The sequence below is a fragment of the Herpailurus yagouaroundi genome, unplaced genomic scaffold (genome assembly GCF_014898765.1).
Source record: "Herpailurus yagouaroundi ecotype Mexico unplaced genomic scaffold, PumYag 160, whole genome shotgun sequence".
Classification (NCBI taxonomy): domain Eukaryota; kingdom Metazoa; phylum Chordata; class Mammalia; order Carnivora; family Felidae; genus Herpailurus; species Herpailurus yagouaroundi.
Window position 1 is genome coordinate 4,033,907 of NW_024412401.1, and position 26,792 is coordinate 4,060,698.

Here is a 26,792-nt window from a genome sequence, read left to right on the forward strand (position 1 = left end):
TGTGTCTCCCTCTCTCTCTGCCCCTCCCCCGTTCATGCTCCGTCTCTCTCTGTCCCAAAAATAAATAAACGTTGAAAAAAAAAAAAAAAGGTGGCAAGAAAAAAATTTTTTTTTGTTGATAACTAAGTAGTTGGCATATCAAAATACTTTAAATTCACATAGCAAAAGTAATTTTAGTAGGTTTTTTTTTTTTTTCTTTTTTCTTTTAAGTAATCTCTATACCCAACGTGGAGCCTGAACTCATGACCTGGAGATCAAGGGTCACATGCTCTACTGACTGAGCCAGCCATTACTAAGGAGCCCCTTAGTAATATTTTTAAAAGTTATTCTAAAGGAACTAGAAAAGATTTGTGGAAATTGCTCCAAAAATACTTTGTCTGAAAATTCCTTGGGGCACCTGGGTGGCTCAGTTGGTTAAGCATCCAGCTCTTGGTCTCAGCTCAGGTCGTGATCTCACGGTTCATGAGTTCAAGCCCTACATTCGGCTCTATGCTGACAATGCACAGTCTGCTTGAAATTCTTTCTGTGCCCCCCCCACCCCGTGTGTCTCTCTTTCAAAATAAACTTTAAAAAATAGTTTGCTTAAAAAAACTATATTGCCTAACTTCTCTTTTATAGATTTACCCTGTATTATCTAAGTATCTTTATAACCTTGATATACCAAGAAAATGTCTTTAATGAAAGGATAATCACATCAGATTTTTCTGGATTCCCCATCAATTTTTACTTTTTACACAATGAAAAACTTTTCAATAGTTTTTTCCCTTAATTTTTAGAATTACTAAAAAGTAACAGCAAATATCCTACATTAAAAATAAACTCACATGTCACTCTCTGAAGGGCAGGGCTGTTTTACCATTTTGGGTCTGCCTCTTGGTTTCGGAATCTTGACTTCTGTAGCTAACATTCACAAGGAAAAACAAAGTCAGTAACTACCCACTTTTCCTTTTAAGATGCAATTCTCACATATAAAGATTACAAATGGTATGTACTATAAGACTATTGGTTAGTGGTTTATTACAGATACTATCTTATTTATTAAGTTTTAAAGATAATATCCCCCAATGATTCAAATGAACAACAACAGAATATTTAAAAGGGGTCAATCAATAGAGTAATTTTCAATCTGTCCTTAGTATGTCTGAGAGGACTTCAAAGAACATCCCTCATTGTTTTAACAGGAATATCACAAAATTCAACTTTATAACAATACCACTTATAGTCAATCTCCATATACATATTACAATACTGCATATATATGGTACATTTACATCTCTGAAAATCTGTATAATTCACTGAATTTTCTAACACCACTAATTTGATCCATTAAAATATTAAATTCCAAAATAAAAATTATGGAAACAAATCTCAGGATTTTTCTGGGTATTATGGATTTTCCCTTTTCAAAGAATCCTATTATGCAGTAGAAAAAAATGGGCTCTATTTTGTTAATTTTCTTTGTTTTACTTTGCCTTACTATTAGAGACATATCCTTCCAAACTACAGTGAAGCTTATGCTTTCTACAGTGAGGTAACATAGATCCATCATTCATGGAATTTCATCTCACCACAGCCTCATTTGCAGCTATTAGGAGACATTTAGGTAAAACAGAAAATGAAAACAGTCCCAAGCAATTATTTTAAATCTAAATACTTTATCATAAAGCAGAAACCATGTTTATCTCCTTTGAAATGTATATATTATCCATAACCAATTACCTATCCACCTATTCGAAGGTATCTGAGGTACAACGCTGTAATGGTTTGAAATATTAATCACAAGCCAGAGATTTAAACATTAATAATCCTACCTGCAGGTCGCCCTCTTTTAGGACTCACTTTCAGATTAACAGATGCTGCTGCTGTTGTCACTACTCCTGCCTCCTCAGTTTCTACTTGTTTTTCTGCCTGAATCACAAAGATTTAATTAACTTACTTAGCAAACAGTAGGCATTTCAAATTTAATTCAACAGCAAAGATATCCCACTTTACAATACAAAGTTTACATGTAACTGTAACTTGTACATGATTGTTATTTTTCAGTAGTGAACTCATCAGAGCGACATCCCCAAACACCACAACTAGCAGACTCTAGTGAACAATTCTAAGAAACAAAAAACATCAGGGGCACCTGGGTGGCTCAGTCAGTGAAGCATCTGACTTCAGCTCAGGTCATGATCTCGCGGTTCATGAGTTCAAGCCCTGCACTGGGCTCTGTGCTGACAGCTCTGAGCCTGGAGCCTGCTTCAGATTCTGTGTCTCCCTCTCTCTGCCCTCCCCCGCTCACGCTGTCTCTCTCTCAAAAATAAACATTAACAAAACAAAAACAAAAAACATCACTTTTTAGGTGTTCTCAGGCTAAAAAACACCAATTTGTAAAAATACAGCTAACACACGATGCAAAATGATGACCCAAGTATAATATGCTTAACCCACACATGCTTATAAATGTACTTTCACTGAGTACCTTAAAATCCTAACACTTTACATTGTGTACTTATGAGGGAACTTAAGTTAATATTCTAATATTAGTAAAGGGAAGAAATTAAGTTGCTGATATTTCTTATTCTTTAACTTTGTTAATATATACATGTTTTACTTTTGAATTAAGACTGAGATCTGCTGTGTTTCTCTAGGAGTTACTATTTTCTGTAAAGAGTGATTTACTACAGTAATCAATTGCAGTGCCCCTTTGCAAACTATGATGCCTGAAGAGACAAGAGCCCAAAATGAGTCAGTTTAGTGGAGTCAAGCAGTAGAGTACAACAAAGGTTAAAACCACCAATTAGAAAGGAAATGCAAACAACTTGATCAGGATGGAAATGGGAGGAAAGAGACAGTGAAGAAAACAAAGACAAGGATGGGAGGGGCCCTAGGGGCTGCTTCCCCATGACCCATTATTTAAAATTCAGCATTAACTAAATTAACAAAAAAAGGCAATAAAGCATGAAAAGACATGCACAATCCAATCTTATTGACAAAACAACTTAAAAATCTTTTAATCAACAATCTGATTCACAAACATTTAAGAGATAATGCCCAGTATTGGTAAGGAAATGAAGAATCATATACTGATTACTAATGATCAATAAACAGGCAACAGCTTTCTGAAAGAATATATCAGCAATAAACAGGCAAATTTCTGATTTATCAATCCTACTTTTTAAGTTTTAGTTATCTATGTAATCTCTATACCCCAGGTGGTGCTTAAATTTACAACCCCTAGATATGAAAAGTCAGGCTCTTCTGACTGAGCCAGCCAGGCACCCCAGTAATCCCACTTCTAAGAATCTTTTTTATTTTAAACATTATTTTTGTTTTTATACTTTGAAAACAACAATGCATATTCAGAGCATTATCAAAAGTCAATTAACTCAGCTATGTTCACCCCTGAACTGTTCTCAAGGAACATTACAAAAATTGCTCCCTTAAACATTAGCTAAGGTTGTATTTCTAGAATTTTAATAATTTACATACCACCCCCCCCTTGATTCAATAGCTCCCCTGGTGGGGAACCAGGCACCTGTTTTTTCTTTGTTTACCATTACCAAGCTCCCTACGTACCTAAGGTTGAGAACCCAAGACTGTATGACAACTCTTCCTAGTGAGGTGTTAAGAGGGCAAAATCTTCTAAAATTCAGTTCAAACTGACGAGCTTTTCAGTGCAAAAAACAAAAACAAAAAACACACACCTCTCTTTATTTACACTTTCTATTTTTGAAAATAAATCAAGACATCATACAAGAATTAAAGGTAGAATGGATCTTTTGGAGGAGATACCAATAAGAGGTAACAAATTCATAATTAGTATCATAAATAAAAAGATATTAACACTAATACTGAATAAAAAAACCAGCCTTATCATGAAGATGTATTTTTCACTGTTAGAAAAATTAGGCAACTCAAAAGCTTTCCTTATGAAAATAAAATCAACTGTTTAGCTCAAAAAAAAAAAAAAAAAGACTAAGTTATTTCAAATATACAAATATCCAAATCTTAAATGTAAATACACTGCAAATTAATTTCTTCTATATTTTACTTGATTCACAGAGACCTCTAACCCTTTGACACCTGCACTCATTTATCACCCCACTCTGTAGCTACTCCATCATCTTACCTAAAGCACCCCCTCCCACAAAACACCCCAGGAGATTATACTATTCATATGCATCCTCAAGTCCTCTGCATTCTTGTTTTACTGCACCTGTCCCACAAATCTCCAGCAAAGAATTACTGTAAAACTCTACCTTTTCTGCTCTATTATTCCCTGATGCTGAGATCTGCTGGAAAAAAAAAAAAAAAAAACCTATACAAACATGCATTCATTTAATGCCTCTCAGTTGGAAATCTCCAAGCCATCCATTAATACCTTTACCCTGTTGTGTATGCCCTCTTCTCCCCTCACCAGCATGAACTTTCTATCCTTCCTTCCTGCCTTATACATGTAGTCCTCCCTTGAACTGGGCAGTGTAGAAGAGATTGAGGCCAGCAGGAAGGAATTCCCTTAATTCCCTAGTCTCCCTAGAATTTTTTTTTAAATTTATTTTTGAAAGCGAGTAGGGGAAGCACAGAGAGAGGTTGAGAGTGAGTGAGTGAGAGAGAGAGAGAGAGAGAGAGAGAAGAGAGAGAGGGGCCAAGCAGGCCTCACGCTGTCACAGCACAACTTGGGGCTCAAATTCATAAACCAGAAGATCATGAACTGAGCTGGAATCAACAGTGAGATGCTTAACCGCCTAGACCACCCAGGCGCCCCTGCCTAGAATTTTTAAATAACCTTTTCCATATTTCCCTTTAATGTTAAAAAGGATGAGATGTCCATCTCCTTCTCCCTGTTATGTTTCTTCCTTCAAATGTACCTCTCCCTTCTCTCATCCAACATCTCTTTACTACAACAATTCATACTTGTTCCATACCTTTAATCTTTCCTAGCTTTGCAAACAACTTGTTAAATCTTTCACCATATCTTTTCACTTTAACCATGCAAATCCCTGATGCTGCATTCTCTCTACTTCCCTTCAAAAATTTCAAAAACAGCGTAACTCTACCATTAAATATTTTATTCTCCAACCTCCTTCATCTGCCCTTATCATCTGACTTTAAGTATCCTGGGGCAGGGGTGCCTGGCTGACTCAGCGGGTTAAGCCTATGACTTTGGCTCATGTCCTGACCTCACCATTAGTGAGTTCGAACCCCACATCAGGCTGTGTGCTGACAAATCAAAGCCTGGAGCCTTTGGTTTCTGTGTCTCCCCCCATCCCCCTCCTCTCTGCCCCTCCCCACTTGTGCTCTCTCAAAAATAAGCAAACTTAAAAAAAAAAAAAAAAGTATCCTGGGGAAGCCCAACTGTCAAACATCTTCCAGTATCCTCTCCATTACCAAGACATAACTGACCACTCCCCTTTTTAAAAAAATTCTCTCCACCCAGGGCACCAGGGTGGCTCAGTCGGTTAAGCCTCTGACTTCGGCTCAGGTCATGATTTCGGCTCAGGTCATGATTTCGAGGCTCAGCATGAGTTCAAGCCCCACATCGGGCTTTGTGCTGAAAGCTCAGAGCTTCAGATTCTGTCTCTTTCTGCCCTTCCCCCGCCCCCCGGGCGCGCGCACCCCCGGGGGGGCCCCCCCCCACCCTCTCTCTCTCACAAATATAAACATTAAAACATTAAAACAAAATCCCTCCCTTGTTTAGCTTGACATCCTCCTTTTTATTGATAGTTCATTCTCAGCCTTTTTTTTTAAATTTTTTTAAATGTTTGTTTTTTGAGAGACAGTGCAAGCAGGGAAGTGCACAGATAAAGAGGGAGACACTGAATCCAAAGCAGGCTCCAGGCTCTGAGCTGTCAGCACAGAGCCTGATGCAGGGCTCGAACCCATGAACCTTGAGATCATAGTTGAGTTGAGGTCAGACGCTTAACCAACTGAGCCACCCAGGCACCCCTCTCAGCCTTAACTTTACAAAGCAACTTCTCATCTCCATTATGTTCCCTCAGGGTTCTGGTTTCTGCATTCTTCCTAGTAAACTTTCTCCCTTGACTACCTCATCTATTTCCTGTCTTTGTATCAGTGACTACATCTTTAACTTTTACCTTTTCCCCTTTTGATATCAAAACAATGTATCTTCAGTCCAATTCCCCTAGATGTTTCATTTCCTCCTCCCCACGCCTCTGCTCCCAAAACCAAGCCAACCTTGGAGTCCTCCTAGATTCCTCCTTCCCACTCACTTCCAATCAACCATCAACTTTACCTCCTGAAGTGCTCTTAAATCCCGTTTCTCATTCTACACTACCAAACAACCTGCTAGAAGGTCCCTCTTCCTTCCTATCTCATGCTAACTCCTTAGAAAAGCCTTTCATGACTTAGTTATTACCAAGCCACTATCGTAACACCATTTTAACTCTTACTTTATGTATTTATTGTGTCTCAATAAAAATGTAAGTTCAATGAAAACAAAGACCTTATCTCCTTTATTCAATACTACTCCATTCTCTGCCTACACCTATGAGGTCAGTACTAAAATTCTGAATGAATTAATCCGTGAATTTGTCTCACCACCCAATCCAGTCTCCATCATTCACACTGCTTTAAAAGAGGATGCATGTGAAATATTGTTCCCCTCCTCCCGCCTCCATCTGCCTGACAAGACTCAGCCTATGTTTAAAATCTTGTTAAAGTTATCATAGCCCCTTCCACAGGAAATGAAAAGCCACAATTATTTGTTTTCATATTTTACTTCCACACAAGATACCGAAGCCTTAGTTTTCCTTGAATCTTTGGTATATGATAGTCTGAGACAACAAATACGTTAGAAAAAGGTGAAGAACAAAACTTCATATAGGGAAGAAGAAACTTATTTTTTATTATTATTTTTTTAATGTTGATTTTTGAAAGAGAGAGCTTGAGCGGTGGAGGAGCAGAGAGAGAGAGACACACAGAATCAGAAGCTGGCTCCAGGCTCTGAGCTGTCAGTACAGATCCCAACGTGGGGCTCGCACTCACAAACTGTGAGATCATGACCTGAGCTGAAGTAGAACGCCCAACCTACTGAGCCACCCAGGCGCCCCACTTACTACATTAATTAAAAGCACAGACTGTACCTCCCACTCAAGTGTCACACAGTCTCATTTTATGCAACAATGTTGCTAATACTAGAATGAACAATACTTACACAGATATTACTGTGTATCAGGATTTATTATGGATATGTAACGTGTTAATTCACTTAATCCTCTCAAAAACCTCGAGTATACATTATTATCTATTTTACAAAGAAGAGTTGAAGTGTCATTAAAAGCAATGAAAACAGATGCATTTTGTTTCCTTTACTATTCATCTTAAGGGTGCTGTCACTAAAAAGAAACAGCTAGTTTTCGTAACTGAACAGTATAACCTACCCTTTAATAAAATGAAGGATTTGGAGAAAAGGGCCAACTCTAAACTTAACAAAAGTAAGGTTTCATTATCTCTACCTTCCTCAATTCAACTAAAATAAAAATTATTTTAAGATCCCTGTGGTTAAGGGGCACCTGGGCAGCTCAGTAGGTTATGCACCAAACTTCAGCTCGGGTCAGGATCTGCTGATCCAACAGTTCGAGCCCTACATCAGTCTCTGTGCTGGTGTTGTGGAGCCTGCTTGGGATTCTTTCTCTTTCCCTCGGCACCTCCCTCACTTGCATTCTCTCAAAATAAATAAATTTGAAGGGAAAAAAAAGATTCCTGTGGTTAAGCAATAACATTACCTTTCTCTTTCTCCCTCTTCTGGCAGCTTTTGGAGTGGTTATGTCAATTGCTTTAGTCACATCCTAAAATTGAAAAAATATATATACAGATGAAACTGAACAAATTATATCAAGACTTAAAGAAAATTTCTTAAACTAAAAATTACAGCATATTTCACTAAAGGTGCTAGGGAAACTTGTTTTGTTTCTCTGAAATTTGAAAGCAATATCATAAAAGTGAAAGTAATAGCCAGTGTCTTAAAAAAAAAAACAAAAACAACACTTTCCTCTGTCAGATAAAATAGAGGTCATGCTTGCTAGTACACATGGAAGTTTGTCTTTTTAAATTTACAAAACGACTTTTTCCTACATTTTAGGGTTGTAAATTTTAAATGGCTGAGACTCTGGAGATCATCTAACAACCCACGAGACCTGAAAAGGCTCAGGTGAGCATCTCCCCTCAAAGATAATCAAATAGAGATGGAAGTAAACCTAGATTTAACAAAATTCAGTTCAATGCCTTTTCTAGTATCCCCCCATCCCACAATATCTTGAAAAAGATTCCTAGTAAACAGTAACCCACTCTCTTATGGGTGGACCTCATATTTTGCACAGCAAAACAACTTCAAATAAATATATCCGTGCATCTTTTTTTTTTTTCCTTCTTTTTTGGAAGTAATCTCTGCTCCTGAACTCATGACCTCAAGATCAAGAGTTGCATGCTCTACCGACTGAGCCAGCCAGGCGCCCCAACCATGGCCCCAGCCATGCACCATAAAGATGCAAAAATTATTTTACAATACAGTGTTTAATATTCACACATGGAAATAAGTTTTAAACACTTTCTCATTCAGTACTCAAATACTTTAAAGATTACTTTCTATTATGAGATCAAATGATCAACCCATTTTCCAATTTCTTCCCTGCAACAAAATGGGTTTAGAATGTAAGAGAAATTAAACATACCTCATTGCTGGCTTTTTCTTCATGGTCAGTATCTTCCTTTGAAACACTTGTTTCTTTTTCTTCAACTTCAACATCAGATGATGCATTCGATTGCTTAGTTGATGCCTATAAACGACCAGGTCTATTAACTTCACAAAGTACGATTTTACCCCATTTCAAAATTTTCTACCCACGAAAAAATTCAAAAGCCTATTTAGAAGTTATAAAAGTATCTTCATTTCTGTTCCACAAAATGCTTTTAACATATACAATTTTTTAAAAAGCTTTAAATTCTATTATTCCTTTAGAAAAGTATTATAAGGGGCTGTATTCCTATAACTGAGTGTAAAGCATAAAACAGTGAGGCAGAAATGGAAGTAACATTACAAAGACCATTCTAGTGTTCTAACCAATAAATATCCAACAAGATACAATGTAACGTGATTTAGAATAGCACAGACCTATACTGTATTCAACTACTGGCATATTCTAAAGAGAAACTTATCTTAGAGCCTTAGCAAAGGACATACAAGAGCTTTCTTGAAAGACTTTGATCTATATCTCATATTTAGTTTATTTAAAATTCAGACTCTTGAGACGGGATTCTGATTTAATATGAGGTACTGAATGGGAGTCCAATCATCATTTTTTTTTTTTTTTTTTCAAATTCATGAACCATAACTCAATCAGGCCAACGATTCCTCTGGGCTCGGGGCAGCGGTGAGAACATACCCCCAGATGACAAGATACTTACACAGAAGATCTACTAGGGGCCTAAAAAGATGAGTAACAGAGATAAACACAGTACACACTGGGAGGTGAGGGTAAGCACAGGTCTATACGACGACAGCACTACAGTCTAAACTGTGCCCCTTTCTAATGGTTTCCTTTTCAAGCCTAAACTTTTTTGCCTCTTTTATAAAAAAGGCAATGCTGATAACCCACAAAATGATAAAGTTACAACAAGAAATATAAAAGCATCCCCCCAAATTACTTCTAGCACTACAAATTTTTGTAAATCATGATGGCCAACTTTTCTATTATGTTTTATTATGTTTGAGGTTCACTGCTTTCTCCATATCCTAGGTATGTGCCGCTGGGGACCTATCTGGGCCAGAAACACAGAGTATACCACATCAGCACAATCATTCATACTTTTGTTAAGGACAGTACATTGCTAGGTTTCATGCACACAAACCACCAAAAATTTCATTGTGAAATGGAAAATCCTGAATATAGATGGTGAAAACCACCCGGAGATTAAGTAGGTACATAGGAACATAGGATAGGGTGACCATGCTGGGCTATCTGGAGGATGAAGAAGTCCTTGAAGGTACAATCACAATCACAGGACACATGATCCAAGTGAAGTTACAAACCGTTAGTTTCAGGAAATAATCAATTCAGTGTCTTTGGACTCCCATTATACAGCTGAGGCAACAATGATGGGAAACCATCCAGTCTTACATTCATGGAACAGTATTTAGTGAATACTTATTCTTGCCATGCATATGACAACGCCAGGCACATAGGACAACTTCTTTGTTCATGGAGCTAATAACCCGTGGCAGTTAAGTACAAAAGCAAACATAGTATGGTATGATTAACAAATAAATTTGGGTGATAATGAAGGTACTCAGGATCATCTAACGCACTCTTGGAGCACCATTGTAAGATTTAAAACCTTCCAGACAGAATAGCACCTGAAAAGTTCTCTAAAGGTAAGAAGCAGCATGGCACATGCTACTTTTTGCTACTATCTCTTAGTTCTTACTACCTCAGTCTTATTATTTATTTTTTTAAAGTAAGCTCTACATACAATGTGGGGTTTGAACTCATGACCGCAAGATCAAAAGTCGCATGCTCTACTGACTACCAGCCAGATGCCCCTTTCTCAATCTAATTTAAATGAACAAAACCTCTGGATACTCGAAAAACAGATTAAAAAGAAAGTTTAAGGCTGCTCTTCTAAACACCAAAAACATGAAGTATACTTTGCACAGTGCTATCAGTACTTCTGTCACATATTTAATTTAACCCATATGAGGTTTGTAGTCTAATACAATTTTATGGATTTAGGAATTAAAATGAGTAAGAAAAAGGGGCTCCTGGGTGGCTCAGTTGGTTAAGTGTCCGACTCTTGATTTCAGCTCAGGTCATGATCTCATGGTTCGTGAGATCAAACCCTGCATTGTGCTCTGTGCTCCGAGCACAGAGCCTGCTTGGGATTCTGTCTCTCCCTCTCTCTCCCCTTCTCTCAAAAGAAATAAAAATAAAATTTTAAAAAAATGAGTAAGAAAAAAATACACTCTTCAAGTTATACTACCTAAATTTCAGAGAACAGTACATATGGCTTTAAATTCGGTGACACATTAAGTAATCAATCAGAAGGACTTAAATAATTGACTATTTTCCAGTATTCTGTTTACCCATGAAGGTAACATTTTCATCAGTTCATCTAGATATGAAAGGTCAAGATTCAACCTCACAAATAAGCACAATTTAATCTGAAATTTACAAGGCTTTTAATATTGATTTTCCTAAAGCTAGAATAGCGATTATCCCCCAAGACTGAATAAATGATACTAAACTAAATTTTATGTAATATGACGCACCTGTTGACTTGAAAATTTCACTTTCGGATTATTATCTATCTCCCATAAACCTTCATTAAAGCCTTTTCGTTTATTTGGTTTGCCGTACTTTTCCTTATTTTCTGAGTAAGGAAATATATCCTTTGGGCCTAAAAAAGCACTAAAAAAGGAGAGGGAGAAAAATGTGAGTGCAAAGCATTCTCAAATATGTAAGTTATTAAACAGTACTACCCTAGGATGCAATTCTAGACAATTCTTAACCCAAAATGCAGTAAAAATCTTACATAAATTAAAGGGCAGACACAAATGATTCATTAGATTTAAGTTCAAATACTTTTGTTAAATTCAATCATAAGCTCCTAGGATCCACAGTCCCGTATTAAAAAAACACTCAAGTTGCACGATGTGAATGTACTTAATGCCACTGAACGACACTTAAAAATGGTTACAACGGTAAATTTTATGTATAATTTATAATTTTAAAAAGCCCCAAAATGAAAAGAACTGTGATAAAATTGCATTATCACCCAAATACTAATTTCAATGTAATCTGGTACAAGGCACAATTCAAAATACTGTCAATGAGGTACATTTGTGTGTGTGTGTGTGTGTGTGTGTGTGTATGTTGTGTGTACACGCAGGCTTTTGGAATAAAATACGGTAAGAATTTTACTTTATTCTGTGAAGGAAATCAGAGGTTATAGCTGGTTAATTTGTTCATTCATATACTCATTAAAGTCACTCTTTTATTTGTGGGTAGTGTGTTCTACAAAGTCACCACACACAATTAATGAATAATGCACACCACTGCCCAAGGGAAAACACAGGGTAGGGTTCCTGTGAGCCTCTGGTCACCTTGTCACCAAGCAATACATAACCTGGTTTTTCACATGTTTCTGTTTAAAGATCTCTTAATATGTATTAGTGACTCACTAATAATGAACTCATAGCTTCAACTTCTACACCACAGATATTCTCCATATGGCACAAAACAGCCTTCTTGCACTTAGGAACGCTAAATAGCACCTCGACACCATATCTGGGGGCTATTCCAAACTGCATAATGACCAACAAAAAAAGCACAAAAATGCAAAAATTATAGCACTACAGAAAACTGCAAAAAGGACACTTGTTTACAGTAAGAGAGTGAGAACAAGAAGGCGGCAAAGTACTGCCATGGTCAGCCTCAGCTAGGAATGTGTGCATCAAACTACTCAAATTTTTTGCCGTTTTGCTTGCACATGAAGGCACCATGAGTACTGACTGATGTGGGATTACAAATATATTTTCAGAGAGCAGGCAAATTCACAAATATGGAGTCTGTGGATGATGAGAATAAACTGTGTGTGCACCCACTGGAGATGTTCTCCAGAACAGACCCCTTGTATCTCCCTCAGTCAGTCCCGCAGAAGTCTGTCAGTTCCATAAAGGAAGATGCACCAGTATGTGGGAGTTTTTTTGTTATGCTATTTGATGTGTATGTATTCTCCAAAGGAAGAGGAAAACCAGATACTATTCATTTCCTCTAAAATGTGCTACAATTTAATATATAAATTATTACGTACATGTCAAATTACTTACCTGGTGAAATTCTTTAAGAATTAGGGACCTAATGACTACAGGTATCACTCCAGTTAGAGTATTTTAAAAGGCTTTAGGATGATATTTTAATTAAAAAGAGACATGGAGCTCGATTTAAGTAAAGCCAGTGCATACAACAGTCAGCTTTATAATTTAAATTCTGTAATTTAGGACTATCCCTGTATACATGAATTTTTAACTACACACTGATTAAAGCACATTTAATAATTATCTCATTTGATCCAGAAATTCAGCCTTTTACTAGGAATCATGCATTCCTACCTATCTTCTCAAATTAGAAAAACACATTTAGTTAAAATAGTAAAACAATTCTTCCTACATGTTTCAAATTCCAAGTAAATAACTTGAGTTAAATCTCCATCACAAATATACTTCTATTTAGACCAAAGCAATTCAACACAAATTATCTCTCCTAAAACCTTACAAAAACAACCCATAAGGCCAAAGGCGACAAGAAAGAGAATACCATCAGAGTAGAAGATGGAAAGACAACTGAAAAGGCTGGATACTAAGTAGCAATGTACAAAGTCAGCATCATCCCTTACAGTTCAAAATGCCCAACGGGCTCAAAACTGGCATCAGGAACTTCCAAAAGTGGTAGGGACCTTAAATACTTAATAAAATTATAGAGAAATGTTTTAGAACTTCAAACATGGGGTATTTTAAGATGACTATAAACCTAAAAGCTATTCAAAAGACAGATTCTACCATGATATTACTTAACCATATAAAGGTTTGACAATTAAATTTACCTGGATTATTTTTCTTTTCTCAAAACAAGCAGTCCTCACTTTGCATGACAACATAAGACTTAAAAAATGACCATGCAATGGGAAAAATTATGATTGTTCCATAACTTTTAAAAATTGTCAAAACATTAAACACTATTTCTGACAGTGAAAAGACATGAAATAAAAAAAATAGTAAAACTAGTACTTAGGGTACATTGTAATTGAAAACATTAGAAAAAAAAACTAAGCTAAAATAATTTGAATGGTTCTTGCCTTCTTCTGATCACATAACTTATGTGTAGAGTGAGCATATTTTCTATGCCTTGGCGAACTGTCATACTCCTTTCTAAGCCTGATCAGCTTCCAACATTTTATCCTTTGCACTTTCAATGTTGTGAAATATCTTTAATGTTTTTTGTTGGCATCATTTCCTCTGAGACATCTTTATCCCTTTTATTACAACCACTTTCCTCATTTATGTTGATAAGCTTGCCTTCACAAATTCCTCTGGCTGCATATCCAGTCTCTCCAAATGCAGCATGTCTACATTCGAAGGTTAGCGATTTCTGCTGTTAACTCGATTTACATTCAGTTCAAATTTCACTTCTAGTGTTACTGTTTCTCTGCTGCACTTTCATCTATGTTGGCTAATTCCCGATTTGGTTCTGTAAGTGTAACTGGGCAAGTATATCACTGAGAGACAGAGGCAACCCCACCACTAAACACTGTGCCATCTACGCGTGAATTGAAAAACAGATGCACAGTGACCAATCACCAAGAGTCTTTTGAAAAAAGGGACATGCTATGCATTTGTCATTTACATTTTGACTTGTGGACTGAAGAGCTAGTGGCAAATTTTGTAGTTTATGCAATTAGTTAATATTCTAGGGTATGTGAAATCTGAACAATGTTGCTGGGGGAACTGGTGTTAAATCATGGTAGCCAAAATTCATGTGTACTGTGCTTATATGCTTCTCTCCTCCTCATGCTCTGACTTTAAAATTCTACTTACAGTAGACAGTATATACACTGCCATTCTTGCTCCCTGTGACATTATATTGTTTATTTGGTCATGTCTTGTTTAAGCCTTGTCTCACAAAATAAGACATAGCTAAGATCATTAATTAATCCAATCTGAAAGTCTTAACAGAATTCTATTCATACAATGTAATAATTTATATTTGTTCTAATTCACACCACCTTCTTTGCATACACACCTTTTGATTATCCTTGGATAACTGTTATTCTTACTTTTGCTGAATAGGTTTTAAAAAATTCTCCCCTGATCCTCCTCCAGACTCAGATTTCAAGCTCTACTTTCTATTATTTTACTATTCATGATGCTCACATTATAGCTGACCCTTGAACAAAATGGGCTTGAACTGTGCAGGCACACTTATGAAGGGATTTTTTTTTTTTTTTAAACAGCATTGTTAAATGTATTTTCTTTTCCTCATAATTTTAACTACATTTTCTTTTCTCTAGCTTACTTTATTGTAGGAATACAGCATATAATACATATAACATACAAAATATTTGCTAATTGACTAAATTATTCATAAGACTTCTAGTTAACAGTAGGTGATTAGCAGTCAAGTTTTTGAGTCAAAGTTATTTGCAGGTTTTCAACTGCATGGTCAGTGCCTCTAACCCCTATCTTGTCCAACAGTCAACTATAGAAGTCATACTTCAATCTGCATCTTTAATCAATATACCAAATTTAAGTAACTATGCCTTTCTAAATGAGAAAAACTTTATAAATCTAAATAATTTATGTTATGCACAGAAGCTTAGAACATTTACACATGAATAGATGCTCAAATCATTAGTCACCAGTAAAATGTAAATCAAAACCACAAGATACTACCTTCACACCCACTAGGATAGGTCAAATAAAAAAGAACACATTTTGGCAAAGATACAGAGAAATTAAAATCCTCATATATTGCTGGTAGGAATGTTTAAATGATGCATGGCTGACTTGACAACAGTCTGGCCAACTCCTGAAAGGATTAAACCTAAGTTATCATTTGACCCAGGAATTCCACTCCCACAAAAGTAAAGCCATGTCCATGCAAAAACTGATACAAATCTGGCATTATTCGTAATAGTCAAAAGTGAAACAATCCATATATCTACACACTGATGAATGGATAAATAAAATGGGATAGATTAATACAATGGAATACTTGACAATAAAAAGTAATGAAACACTATCACATGCTACAATACACATGAACCTTGAAAACATGCTACATGGAAAAGGTCAGTCATTAAAGACCACATACTGTACAGTTCCACTTATATGAAACACTCAGGACAGGGAAATAGGTTAGGGACTGCCTATGGGAAAACAGGAAGACACAATGGGGAGAAGTGGGAAGTATCTGCTAACAGGTACAGAGTTTCTTTCTGGCATTAAACGTTCTGGATAAAAACGTTTTAAAATTGTGCTAACGGCTGCACTTCTCTCTGGATATACTAAGATGAACTGTACACTTTGTCTATGATAAACTCGCTTTATTTTTCTGAATGGTACACTTTCAATGAATTGACATATGAATTATATCGCAATAAAGCTATTGAAATATTCTTCAGTGAATACCACATCCTACCAAAGAAAACAAAAATGATCCAAAATTTTACCATCAATAGCCACTGTTTCAGCCTGCTTTTTAGCTGTATATATACATGTAAATATTAATTTGATGTATATGCTACACACTCTTGCATACTTCTTCAAATTAAAATGAACATCTCTTCGTGGCAATAATTACTAACAGCTACCTATTATTGCACTGAATGACTATATCAAAATTGACCGGACTATTGTTGGGACTATTTTCTGTAACACATTTTCTACCATAAAATAACACAGCCACAATGAATATAACATTGCTCAATCTTTGAACCTATCTTCAGAATATATCCTCAGTAATACTGCTGGGTCATGGAATATGCTCAAGACTAAGGAACCCCTTAAGGGGAGTCAAAAAAAACCATGGAGGAAGAAAAGAAATCCTCCCACGTTCTCATCATAAATAAGAAATGATAATTATGGAACATGACGGGAGGTTTTAGCTGTCGCTATAGTGGCAATCATACTGAGATATATATGTGTATCAAATCCTGGTGGTTGTTGTATTGCGATATATAAATGTATCAAATCAAAAGGTACACCTTAAATTTATACAATATTATAGGTCGGTTATATTTTAATAAAATAAGAGCACGAGCACCCCCTCCACCACACATACACACACGCTTCTCTGTGGGATGCAATCCCACAGGTTTGATAAAGAGGGTCCAGATTAGCGTTTTTTTCGGTTTTCTTAATGTTTATTTTTTAAGAGAGGACAAATAGGGGTGGGGCAGTGACAGAGGGAGATACAGAATTCAAAGCAGGCTACACGCTTTGAGCTGTCAGCATACAGCCTGATGTGGGGCTCAGACTCATGAACCACAAGATCATGAACTGAGCTGGATTCGGACACTTACCCGACTGAGCCACCCAGGTGCCCCCAGATTAGTTTTTAGACAGCCATCGCTAGTCCCCAAGGGCACAACTTGATGTGGCTATGGCCCTGATTCATTCTTCAAAGCATTCCACTTTAAAATGACATACCAAAAAATAATAATAAAAATAAAAACTAAAAATGTAAAAATAAAATAAAATGACCTACAAATCTCAAATACATCAAAACATTAACACATTTTAGGGTCATTTCTAAAAAACAGGGGTAAAAGTAATTTGTCTCCTTTTTAGAAAACTATGGGTTTTTTGGGGGTTGTTTAGTTTTAACAATGAAAAGATATACATTAATTCAAAGTTACACACCAAATTCCAGAGGTGAAAGGAAACTTAAGTACCACCAAAATCTTCATTTTAAGGATTAGAAAACTGAGGGTCAGAAGCATTAACTCATTCAAGCAAGGCCATCTAGCTATTAAACAGTAGAGCCTCAACTTTACAGAATTCCTTAACAGGGTTCCAGGGTTTCTTTTATCCAGTGTAATACAGTCTTTGAAACATCTACTAAAATACTGATACTGTACCCCTATATACATGAACTCCTGACTTTAAATACCAAAGTCATAGCCCATAAGAATCAAGATTAATGTAAAACGTCCTAAATACAGGAAATCATTAACCGTTGGCCCTTGAACAACATGGGGGGGGTTTGGGATGCTGACCCTCCCATACATTCAGAAATCTGCAAGTAACTTTGACTCCCCCAAACTTAACTGCTAACAGCCTACTGTTAAACTGGAAGCCTTACCAATAACAGTCAGTCAGTCAACACACATTTTGTAGGTTGTATGTTATAAAGCTCAATTATCACACACCCGGAGCACTCTACCTTTAAAGCAAACCAGAAGTTGCACATAAAAAATGGGAAAGCTTATCAGAGCTGAAAATACAAAGCTCAAAACTCATTTAATTGTTGCCAAGTAATAAACAGAAAGTGTTATTTCTTAAAACACTGATTCCAACTTGCTGCTTCATTTCTCATTATTAAATCACAAAATATGAAATATACTGTTTTATAACTAGTTTTATAACAGCACGCATTCTTTATAATAGCAAATGACTCAAAAGACAACTGAATATATATTTATTATGTGCCACAAACCTGCTGGTATAGAGATGAGTAAACAGTTCCTCTCCTCACTACTTGGTACAAGGCTTATAACAATCTACACAAGTCCCATAGCAACACACACAGTTATGGCTAGAGTACAGAAGCTGTATATAAGAACAAGTGTAGATGAAAATAAAATCCTACACTATGATTTCATTCCTTTATTCCTTTCCTGTGGACAAGTTATACACAACCCTGACTGTCCCCTCCCCATTCACCTTCACTCCTAAAACTATGTATCTGGCAGGTTTTAGAACAGCCCGTGATAGGTATTTCTTGAAGTTCCTAGAATTGAGCATCTCAGTTAATACGAAGAGCAACCTCTTTGTATTAAGATCAGTAAGGAGATACACTCAACAAAAATACCATCTTCATTTAAATTTCCTAGACTTTAGAGATAGAACTATGAGAGTATTTCCTCCGCAAACAATAGCAAGCAGTCAGCAAAACTCAAACTGCATTTCAGTTTAACACAAGTCTTCAAAAAATAATACGCAACATTATCTTTGGTAGCTGACATTTGTTTAATACATGCAAAGCGCTCTTCTAAGCATTTTTCATGTAGTATCTTATTTGCAACCCAAAATTCTGAGATAAAATATATTATTCCCATTTTACAAATGAGGAAAAAAAAGACACAAGGCTAGGCAACCTGCCTAAGGTCATGTAGCAGGTAAATGGCAGTCAGAATTCACAGCCTTCTGACCTAGTTGTTTTAAACACTATATAAATGTTGGTTAATGGACAGTAAATTCATAATCAACATATGATTTCATCTAAAGCAACTTTCAATATCACCAAGTATTTATTTAATACCTACTATGCACCAGCACTTAAGTAAATGACGATAAACAAGATAGACCAGGTGTCCCTGCTCTCCAAGCTCACTTGTAGGTGAAGGAAAAAGAAAAACAAAATTCAATCATCATAGCAAGGAAGAATATAAACATAAGAGGATCTGAGCTAATATCTAAATGACTGAAAATCTGAAGCGCTTCCCATCAAAGAAAAAACAAGCAAGGATCTGAGACAAGAGAAAGATTTATGTAACAGTGGAAAAATGTGATGAGGCTACAGAGTTAAGCACAGGCTAATTCATATAAGTTCTTACAACAGCACTTACAGATAAAAGTTGGGGGTTCTGTTTGTTGGCAATGTTAATAAGGAAGCCACTGAAGATCTCTGAACAGGGAAATGACATGATCTGACTGGGATATGAAAAGTACAAACAGACCAAGATATCATTAGGACACTATAAGTAAGCTGTAGAAGGGACAGACAAAAATGGACAGATCAGCATGCACTTTACAAGAGGACTTGCTAGCTGACTAAACGTGGAGGGGAAGGGGAAGACTTTAATACCTAATCAAAGATAACACCAAGACTTGGCTCCAGGAAAAGCACTAGGTCCTTGTCAGTCTCGTTTACGAAGAATCTGTCTTGAATGTTTTAAGACACCTAGCAGATGGTCACAGTTGGTATACATAAGGGCTCATTGTTGTCTAATATTCAAACTTGATTGCTGGATGAATTTACTGTGAATGTCATAAAATGTTAAGAAAAACCAGTGTTTCTAGGTCAGAGCAAAAATGAAGCTACAAAAGGGTTCTGCACTAAATTAATTCACATTTTAAAAATATCTTTTAAAAAATCTTATCTATAAATCAGTTACAAATAAGTAGTTCTCCAAATTGGCATTTCTTCTCCCATGTTCTTCCTTTCCCATATCCCTAATTACAGGCTGTTAGAATAAACTCTCATATATGCAAAATCCAAACCGAAAGGCTCAAATAACCACATCCCAATGTGGGGGCGGGGCAAGGCAAATCATCAGAGACCCAGTTTCTGAAAACCTTAAATACAAAAAAAGTCACCAGACCAAAAGAGATCTAGCAATGCCGCCTTTCCAAAGATGAAGGGTATACTTATGAAAGCACGAAGGCACAAAACATTACAAGTGCATTTTGATTTTTTTTAACATTTATTTTTGACAGAGAGAGAGAGCACGCGCGAGCGAGCGCGCACAAGCGGGGGAGGGGCAGAGAGAGAGGGAGACAGAATCCGAAGCAGGCTCCAGGCTCTGAGCTGTCAGCACAGAGCCCGATGCAGGGCTCAAACCCACAAAACGGGAGATCATGACCTAAGCCAAAGTCAGATGCTTAACCAAGTCACCTGGGCGTCCCGACAAATGCATTTTGAAAAGAAAACTTAATATTAGCTCAATTTATATTTATTTTTGAGAGAGGGAGAGAGGGGGAGGGAGACAGTGCGAACTGGGGGGGGGGGGGGGGGGGAGGGGGGGGAAGGGAGGAGGGGGGAGAAAACAGAATCCGAAGCAGGCTCCAGGCACTGAGCTGTCAGCATAGAGCCCAACGAGGGGCTCGAACTCACAGTGAGATCATGATCTAAGCTGAAGCCAGATGCTTGACTTACTGAGCCACCCAGGTGCCCCTAGAATTCTAAACCTACAAAACTGGAAAATTCTAAAGAATGTCTACTCACTAGTGTTTCCAAACTTCATCAGAATCACCTGGAAGGCTTGTTAAAGCAGATTGCTGGGTCCCACACCCGTTTCTGGTACAGTAATTATGAGGTGGGGGTCCAAGAATTTTTGCATACTAAAATTCCCATGTGATACTGGTACAGCTTGACCTAGCACCACACTAAGTAAACTGCCACTCCAGTATGCAGTACACAAATTTCTCATCAAAAGATACCTTCTCCTATTAAATTTATGGAAGCTTTTTAAATGGTAGATTACTGAATCAGAAATTCATGATTTCTTACAAAACTAAGTTTTTATATATGGGATATACCCTAAACCCAGCTCAAAGTTATTTTGAAGGCCAAACCAATTCTAGACTCAAAACTTTATTAAAAAAAAAAATTATGTGGCATTGTATGATACCATTAATATGAACTATCCAGGACTGATAAATCTACAAACAGTAAATTAGTGGTTGTCTAATTCTCAGAAGGGAATGGAGAATAACTGCTAACGGGTATGAAAATTAATGTACTAAAATCCACTGTTAAATACTTTCAACAAGTGACACTTCAGGACATAAATTTCACCTCAGTAAAGCTGTTAAATTATGTGAAAGTTCATACAGTGGCTAAGCAACATTACACCAAATGTTGCCACTGTAGACACTCAGAAATGTATAATCCTAATTAGAATCAACAACTTTGTTTCTCCCGTCCAAGGTAAACAAGCCTACTTTACTAAAATTATTGCAAATTTTAAACTTCAAGAGCAAAATCATCAAAAATCAATGAAATAGCACCTGGAGTAGTCCTATGCACCTAAAAGTAACAGTTCAAGAATATTCAGTTGCAATCTTTGAAAACTTGATGTGCTCTACCAAATCAGTCCTCTGCCCACGTATATAGTCACAGTGGCTCTCAGGACCACATAAATAGAGAATTTCCCAGATTTCTTCTTGGTTTTCCCATAACAAACCATTTGCGTGGCTAATATCACAAAGCCTAAAATAGGGTGTCAGGTTGTCCTTATGAAAAGCATTTATTGTACCCATAACTGTATCAATACCAAATGCTCTGTTAAAACTTTCCTTACATACTGTTGCTGAAAGATTCCATACACATCCCCCTTTTATTAAGGAAAATGTCTATTCCAATAAAAGTTAAACCTGCAGTATCTAATTTTTCTGCCCTAAAAATAAATTTTAAAAGGGAAACCTGAAGACTTTTTCCAAAGTTCAAAGATTATTTTAAAGTTTCCTATTATTACTCTACTGCTTTCTCTTTGAACTAATCTCTACTTGTTTTTCATTTTATGCTCAATGACCCCACTAAATTAACTCTGATTTGCCTTTAGAGCTAAAAGGACTTACGTCTCATGAGTTCCAAAAAAGAATATGGGTAGTTTGTTTGTGGGTGGTTTTACAGCTCCATCAGGAACTTCATCTACCTAAAAGAAAGATCAGAAAAATTAAAATCTTTTAAATCATACACACCTCAACACACCAGAATAAAGTGAAAACAAGTCATCCAAAAAGGATCTGATAAAAGTAGACCAGTTCTACAGGTCATAATCCCTATCCCAATTCTGAAACCCAAGAAGCTCAAAAACCCAAAATATTTCTCAGAACTCATTTGGTGGCAAAACCCGGACTGACACTGAAGCAATTTCGTCGTGTCTTTTATCCACCTAGTGTTTCTGATGCTTCTCTGCGAAGATACTGTTAGATTACCACGTGCTATTCCAGAAGGCCCTAACCAGGAGCAAAATACATGCCACATGTACCACTGTTACCTTTCTAAAATCCTCCAACACTGAATTGTTAAACATATCTGACCCTAAGCATTTCAGATAAGGGAGTCTGAACCTGTTCAAAAATCATAAATGATACTTCCGCACGAAGGCTATACAAATATTGGAGTCATGTAAAAGACACTAATGAAAGTTCCAAGCAGTATTTCTAAAAGTTTGAGACACACATTCTGGAAAGATCTGGCACCTACATAGTTGAATCACAGGAGGTTCTGTTCCTTTTTTCATTTCTCTTTCAGTCTTTCTAATTAAGGAAAAAGTATTAGGTGCTGTTAAGTCTAACATCAGTAATACCTGTTACTTTCCCTTATCAACAAGGGAAAGCAGACCTGAGAGGTAAAGCCATCAGGCAGTACTGTCAAGCCAGGATTTAACCTATTTTTTCATCACTTATTTAGACTTCATAATAACACTTGTGTCATAACCGTCACAAATTGAAAGACATTAAAAAAAAAAAAAATCAGTTAGCTTTGTTAAGAAGAGAGCAGACCACTCGAGGACCTACCCTGCACTCTTTATGCATTATCATGTTGAAGAAAAGACCGTGAGGGTGATTAGACTGTTTGGCAGTCTGAGGTTGCAGAAATCCATAGAATCATTATCACCTAACACTCTTAGAGACTTTAATTTCCTCACGTATACCATCATTGTACTGGTCATTTCAACTTTGTGACAAGGCCCCCAAAATTGTGAAAATGCTTAGAGCCCTTACGATAAGGGATATTTTTCTGTTAACCCAGTTCATATGTTCTTTCTGCTAGCAAACAGTTTTAAATGTGCAGTACCTACAGAGTGTAATAAATGTTTGGCAACTTTAAGTTGACTGTAAAAACAATTATTATTGATACAGGATTACGAGAACATGCAAAACTTAAAAAGTAAGGAAGTTTGGAATGTGGAGACAGAAAATATTAAAATCAAATTAGGAACAATTGTCACAGTCACAGATGAGACCTAATCTCTCTTAAGCAAAGACATAATTTAAGATTGGAGAAGATGGAAAAATGAATATAAATTTTGCACACAGATAATATCAAACCAGAATCAGCAGCTTCTAAGAAAAAGACAAAAATTTCCCATTCCAATCCAAATGAACTTGTTGAATACAGAACTTATTAAACAAAGAAGAAAAATACTCTTGCCTTCCTAAGGTTACTTTATTTTGCTTTCAGCAGTACTAACTCAAAGGAGGTAACTTTTTAAACATTTTCACTTGGCTTTTAACTGCACCGTAGCATCGAAATGTGACTACAGATATATCCTGTAATCTCAGATTTTAGAACGCCTCAAAATAAATTAGGATGTAAAAGCCATGAAAACAAAGTGCCTTGGAGGGGTCTTAAACCTGCCCAATTTCCCTCTGCTCTAGTCACACAAATGGAACAGTATTTTATATAAATACATGATTACATACTAAGGACGGGGGGGGGGGCATGAAGACATTCAATTTATGTCTACTGCCCTCAAGTTTTCAATCTATTTGGAAGTCAAAGCATGCACGTAAGAGTTAAAATATTATCACAAAGGAAAGAGTGTCAAATATATAGGTAAGAATTTTGAGTTAAGGATCATTCAAGATAAGGCTCCAACCAAAAAGCAGACTTGATAGACTAGGGGGAAAAAAAATCTGTCCAGGTTTAGGAAGGAAACCTGTAAACAAGAAATGGATGGGAAAAATCAAGAAACAGTGAACACCTTACACTTGGATAGCAGTCAGCAAACACGCTGCAGGATTCTCTATGGGTATGTTTTCTCCCAGCTGACATAATTAAAACTACAGGATTTAAATGTCTTTAAGAAACACACTCCTCAAAGAAGAGCAAGTTGGTGGAAATTACAACTTTAGAATATCAAGTTTATATTTAAAAAGGCTCTTGAACATTCTAATGGATCTCAACACTCTTTTGGTTCTATCATGATCTCAGAACCTGAGTCCTACCATAAGCTAACAAAAAGACCTCTTTTTCCGAAAATGGCGCTTAGATATTAAACAGTCTCAATTCTTAAATGTCACCAAAAAACCCTAGGCCTTAATTACCTCTCTGTACCACTAGATGTGAGCCTAGGAATCGGAGTCTATTGCTCTTTTGCCTATGGGAAACAAAGAGGAAAAACAACTTTTTCAAGGTCATAAGGCAAACTTCACCAATAAAAATGTGAAAATACATTTACATCTTATTGTAAAATTTTCAAGAATATCCAGTCCTACATCTCTGTATGAAACAAGCAAATCCAGAGGCCTCATCAACTACAAAACGTTTTTAAAAACCCTGTGAATCCAATTTAATCACCTCTTTGACATCTAAGAGGCTGCATAAACTCCACGGATTCTCTACATTTCACTCAAAATTTCAAAACCGTCCATGTTTCATTAATTTGTAAACATCAAACCCCACACGTGATTATTTTCCCCTACAATGGAACATTAACTGGCATCCCGTTTCAATATTTCCTATTAAGAAAACCTGCCAAAGTCTGTCAAAAACAAACCATAGGGAAATGCTTAAGTAGAAACACCTGGATTTTTGCAATTCCATGCGCGATTCCCGGGCAAAAAGCTAAAACGAAAGGTTGCAAATGAGCCCGAAGGAAAGCGAGGGGGAGAAAGGACCCGGAGAACAAAATTAAGAGGAAGGGTAGGAGGTAGGCCCCTGGGGAAGGTAGCACCGCTGAATCGAAGGCTAAAAAATCACTTACTCGAGCTGGCCAATGAGGATAACCTTTCATCTTGGCGAAGATGAGGTCTCCAGGTTTGAAATCGCGAGTCATGTTTCGGGGGCGAGGCCGGGGGTCTGAAGCCCGGGGAGGAGGCGCGGCGGTGCGCACAGCGAGGGGATGCGGGAAGGCGGACGGGAGCCCAGGCTCCCGGGGCGGCGGGAGGGGGGAAGATGCCTCCGGGCGTCCCGACGCGCCTGCGAGGGAGAGCACGGAGGGCGGTTAATGCTAAGAAACCCGAAGGGAGGGGCCGCACGGGGAGGCCCGGGGGAAGGGGGGGGGGGGGGGAGGCCCGGGGGGGGGGGGGGGGGGCAGAGAGAGGGGAGAGCCGCCTCCCGCTCCTCCCCCGCGAGTGCGCGGCCTCCGCAGCCTAGGAGCTACCCCTCCAGGCTTCGGCAGGTCCACCGCTCGACGCCCGAAGAGACGCCACCACCTGAGACGGAGATGCTTCTCAGCCCCCGATTCCCCTTTCTCCCGCCCCATCTTTCCTCTGGCTTTTTTTCTCCGGGCTTAAGCGCCGAGAGGGAGGGGGTCTGGGGAGAGGGAAAAAAAGATGGCAAAGGGAAGGGGAACGTTCCCCTCTCGTGCACACAGGACCTCTCCCCCCGACCTGCTCCCCGACGGCCGCAGCCCCGGGGCTGCCCCTGGGCTCCAGGGCGGGCCGCAGCCACTTCCCCGCTACAGCCAGGAGCGAGGCCACTGAGGGGGGGCGGGGCGAGTCCCCGCCGCCCGCTCACCTGCCGGGGCCGCGGGCGCTGAGGCTGCGGTGGCGGGCCGGCCTCCTCTGCCCGCGTCCACGCAAGCCACCTGCGCCACCAGCTGCCGCAGAGGCGTCTCAACGGCTCCGAATCGCAACCGCCGCCGCCGCTGCCGCCGCCGTCGCTGCGCTGCTCCCGCGCGGCTCCCGCTCGGCGCCCGCTAGCACTGGGGCGAGACCAACTGCTCGCCGAGGGAGGGGGGACAACGCAGCGCCGGCCTGAGGTGTGTGACGCGGGAGCGGAACTTCAGAAGACGACGGATCCCCAAGTTGGCTTTTGCCCATCAGTGACAGCCAGATGCAGAGAGACGCTGGAGCGAAGGAACAAAGAAGTGGGCGAAAATAGCTCGGCCCCAGGCGGCTCCCCCCTGCGGTTTGCAGAGTGGTCGGGCCCGGCCCGCCCCTGCTGGCTCTTCTGCGTGTGTGTATTTGTATGTGTACTGTATGTAAAAGGCGGGGAGGGAGGAAACGATTGTTGTGGACGGGGTTTGGGGGCGGGTATCCGGGCCTCCAGCCCTCGGCTGTGTGTTAGGGAGAACCTGGCAGCCTAAGTTGCATGTTCTTGCATCGTTTCCCAGGGTGGAGAGGCTTTAATGCTGCACTTGCGCGGTTTGCACCATCCATCCAAAAAAGAACTGTACAAAAACCCATAGATGAAATCGGAGGAGGGTGTGCAGCTTGTAGGCCTCTTACAGCTCGCTGAATGGGCCTTACAGTAGCCTTTTCCTTGAAATTGTAATATGAGAAAGCCCTATTTCTCTTATTTTAAATTTAAAGCACCAAAGAAAACTGCAAT

The 26,792-nt window shown here is 38.3% G+C and overlaps 2 protein-coding genes across 6 annotated transcripts in view; one reads left to right on the top strand and one right to left on the bottom strand.

The window, feature by feature from the left end:
* The window catches only part of SNAPC3 (small nuclear RNA activating complex polypeptide 3), a 69,573-nt gene extending 61,213 nt beyond the window's left edge, over nt 1-8,360 (top strand). Inside the window, exon 12 of the transcript XR_005792454.1 lies at nt 8,090-8,360. The gene's annotated coding sequence lies outside the window, so the exon portion shown is untranslated. The remainder of the gene's footprint in view (nt 1-8,089) is intronic.
* The window catches only part of PSIP1 (PC4 and SRSF1 interacting protein 1), a 39,970-nt gene extending 13,863 nt beyond the window's left edge, over nt 1-26,107 (bottom strand). For 4 of the 5 annotated variants that reach the window (XM_040481294.1, XM_040481295.1, XM_040481296.1 and 1 more), the window contains exons 1-8: nt 25,977-26,106; nt 25,222-25,436; nt 22,085-22,161; nt 11,273-11,411; nt 8,679-8,783; nt 7,734-7,796; nt 1,812-1,908; nt 825-900 (exon numbers count right to left, since the gene is read on the bottom strand). In XM_040481294.1, the coding sequence (XP_040337228.1) occupies nt 825-900; nt 1,812-1,908; nt 7,734-7,796; nt 8,679-8,783; nt 11,273-11,411; nt 22,085-22,161; nt 25,222-25,293 (629 nt within the window). In that variant the 5' untranslated portion in view covers nt 25,294-25,436; nt 25,977-26,106. Of the gene's footprint in view, nt 1-824; nt 901-1,811; nt 1,909-7,733; nt 7,797-8,678; nt 8,784-11,272; nt 11,412-22,084; nt 22,162-25,221; nt 25,437-25,976 lie in introns of all 5 variants that reach the window. The other variant, XM_040481292.1, reaches the window with a different exon arrangement.
* Nucleotides 26,108-26,792: the final 685 nt, after the last annotated feature.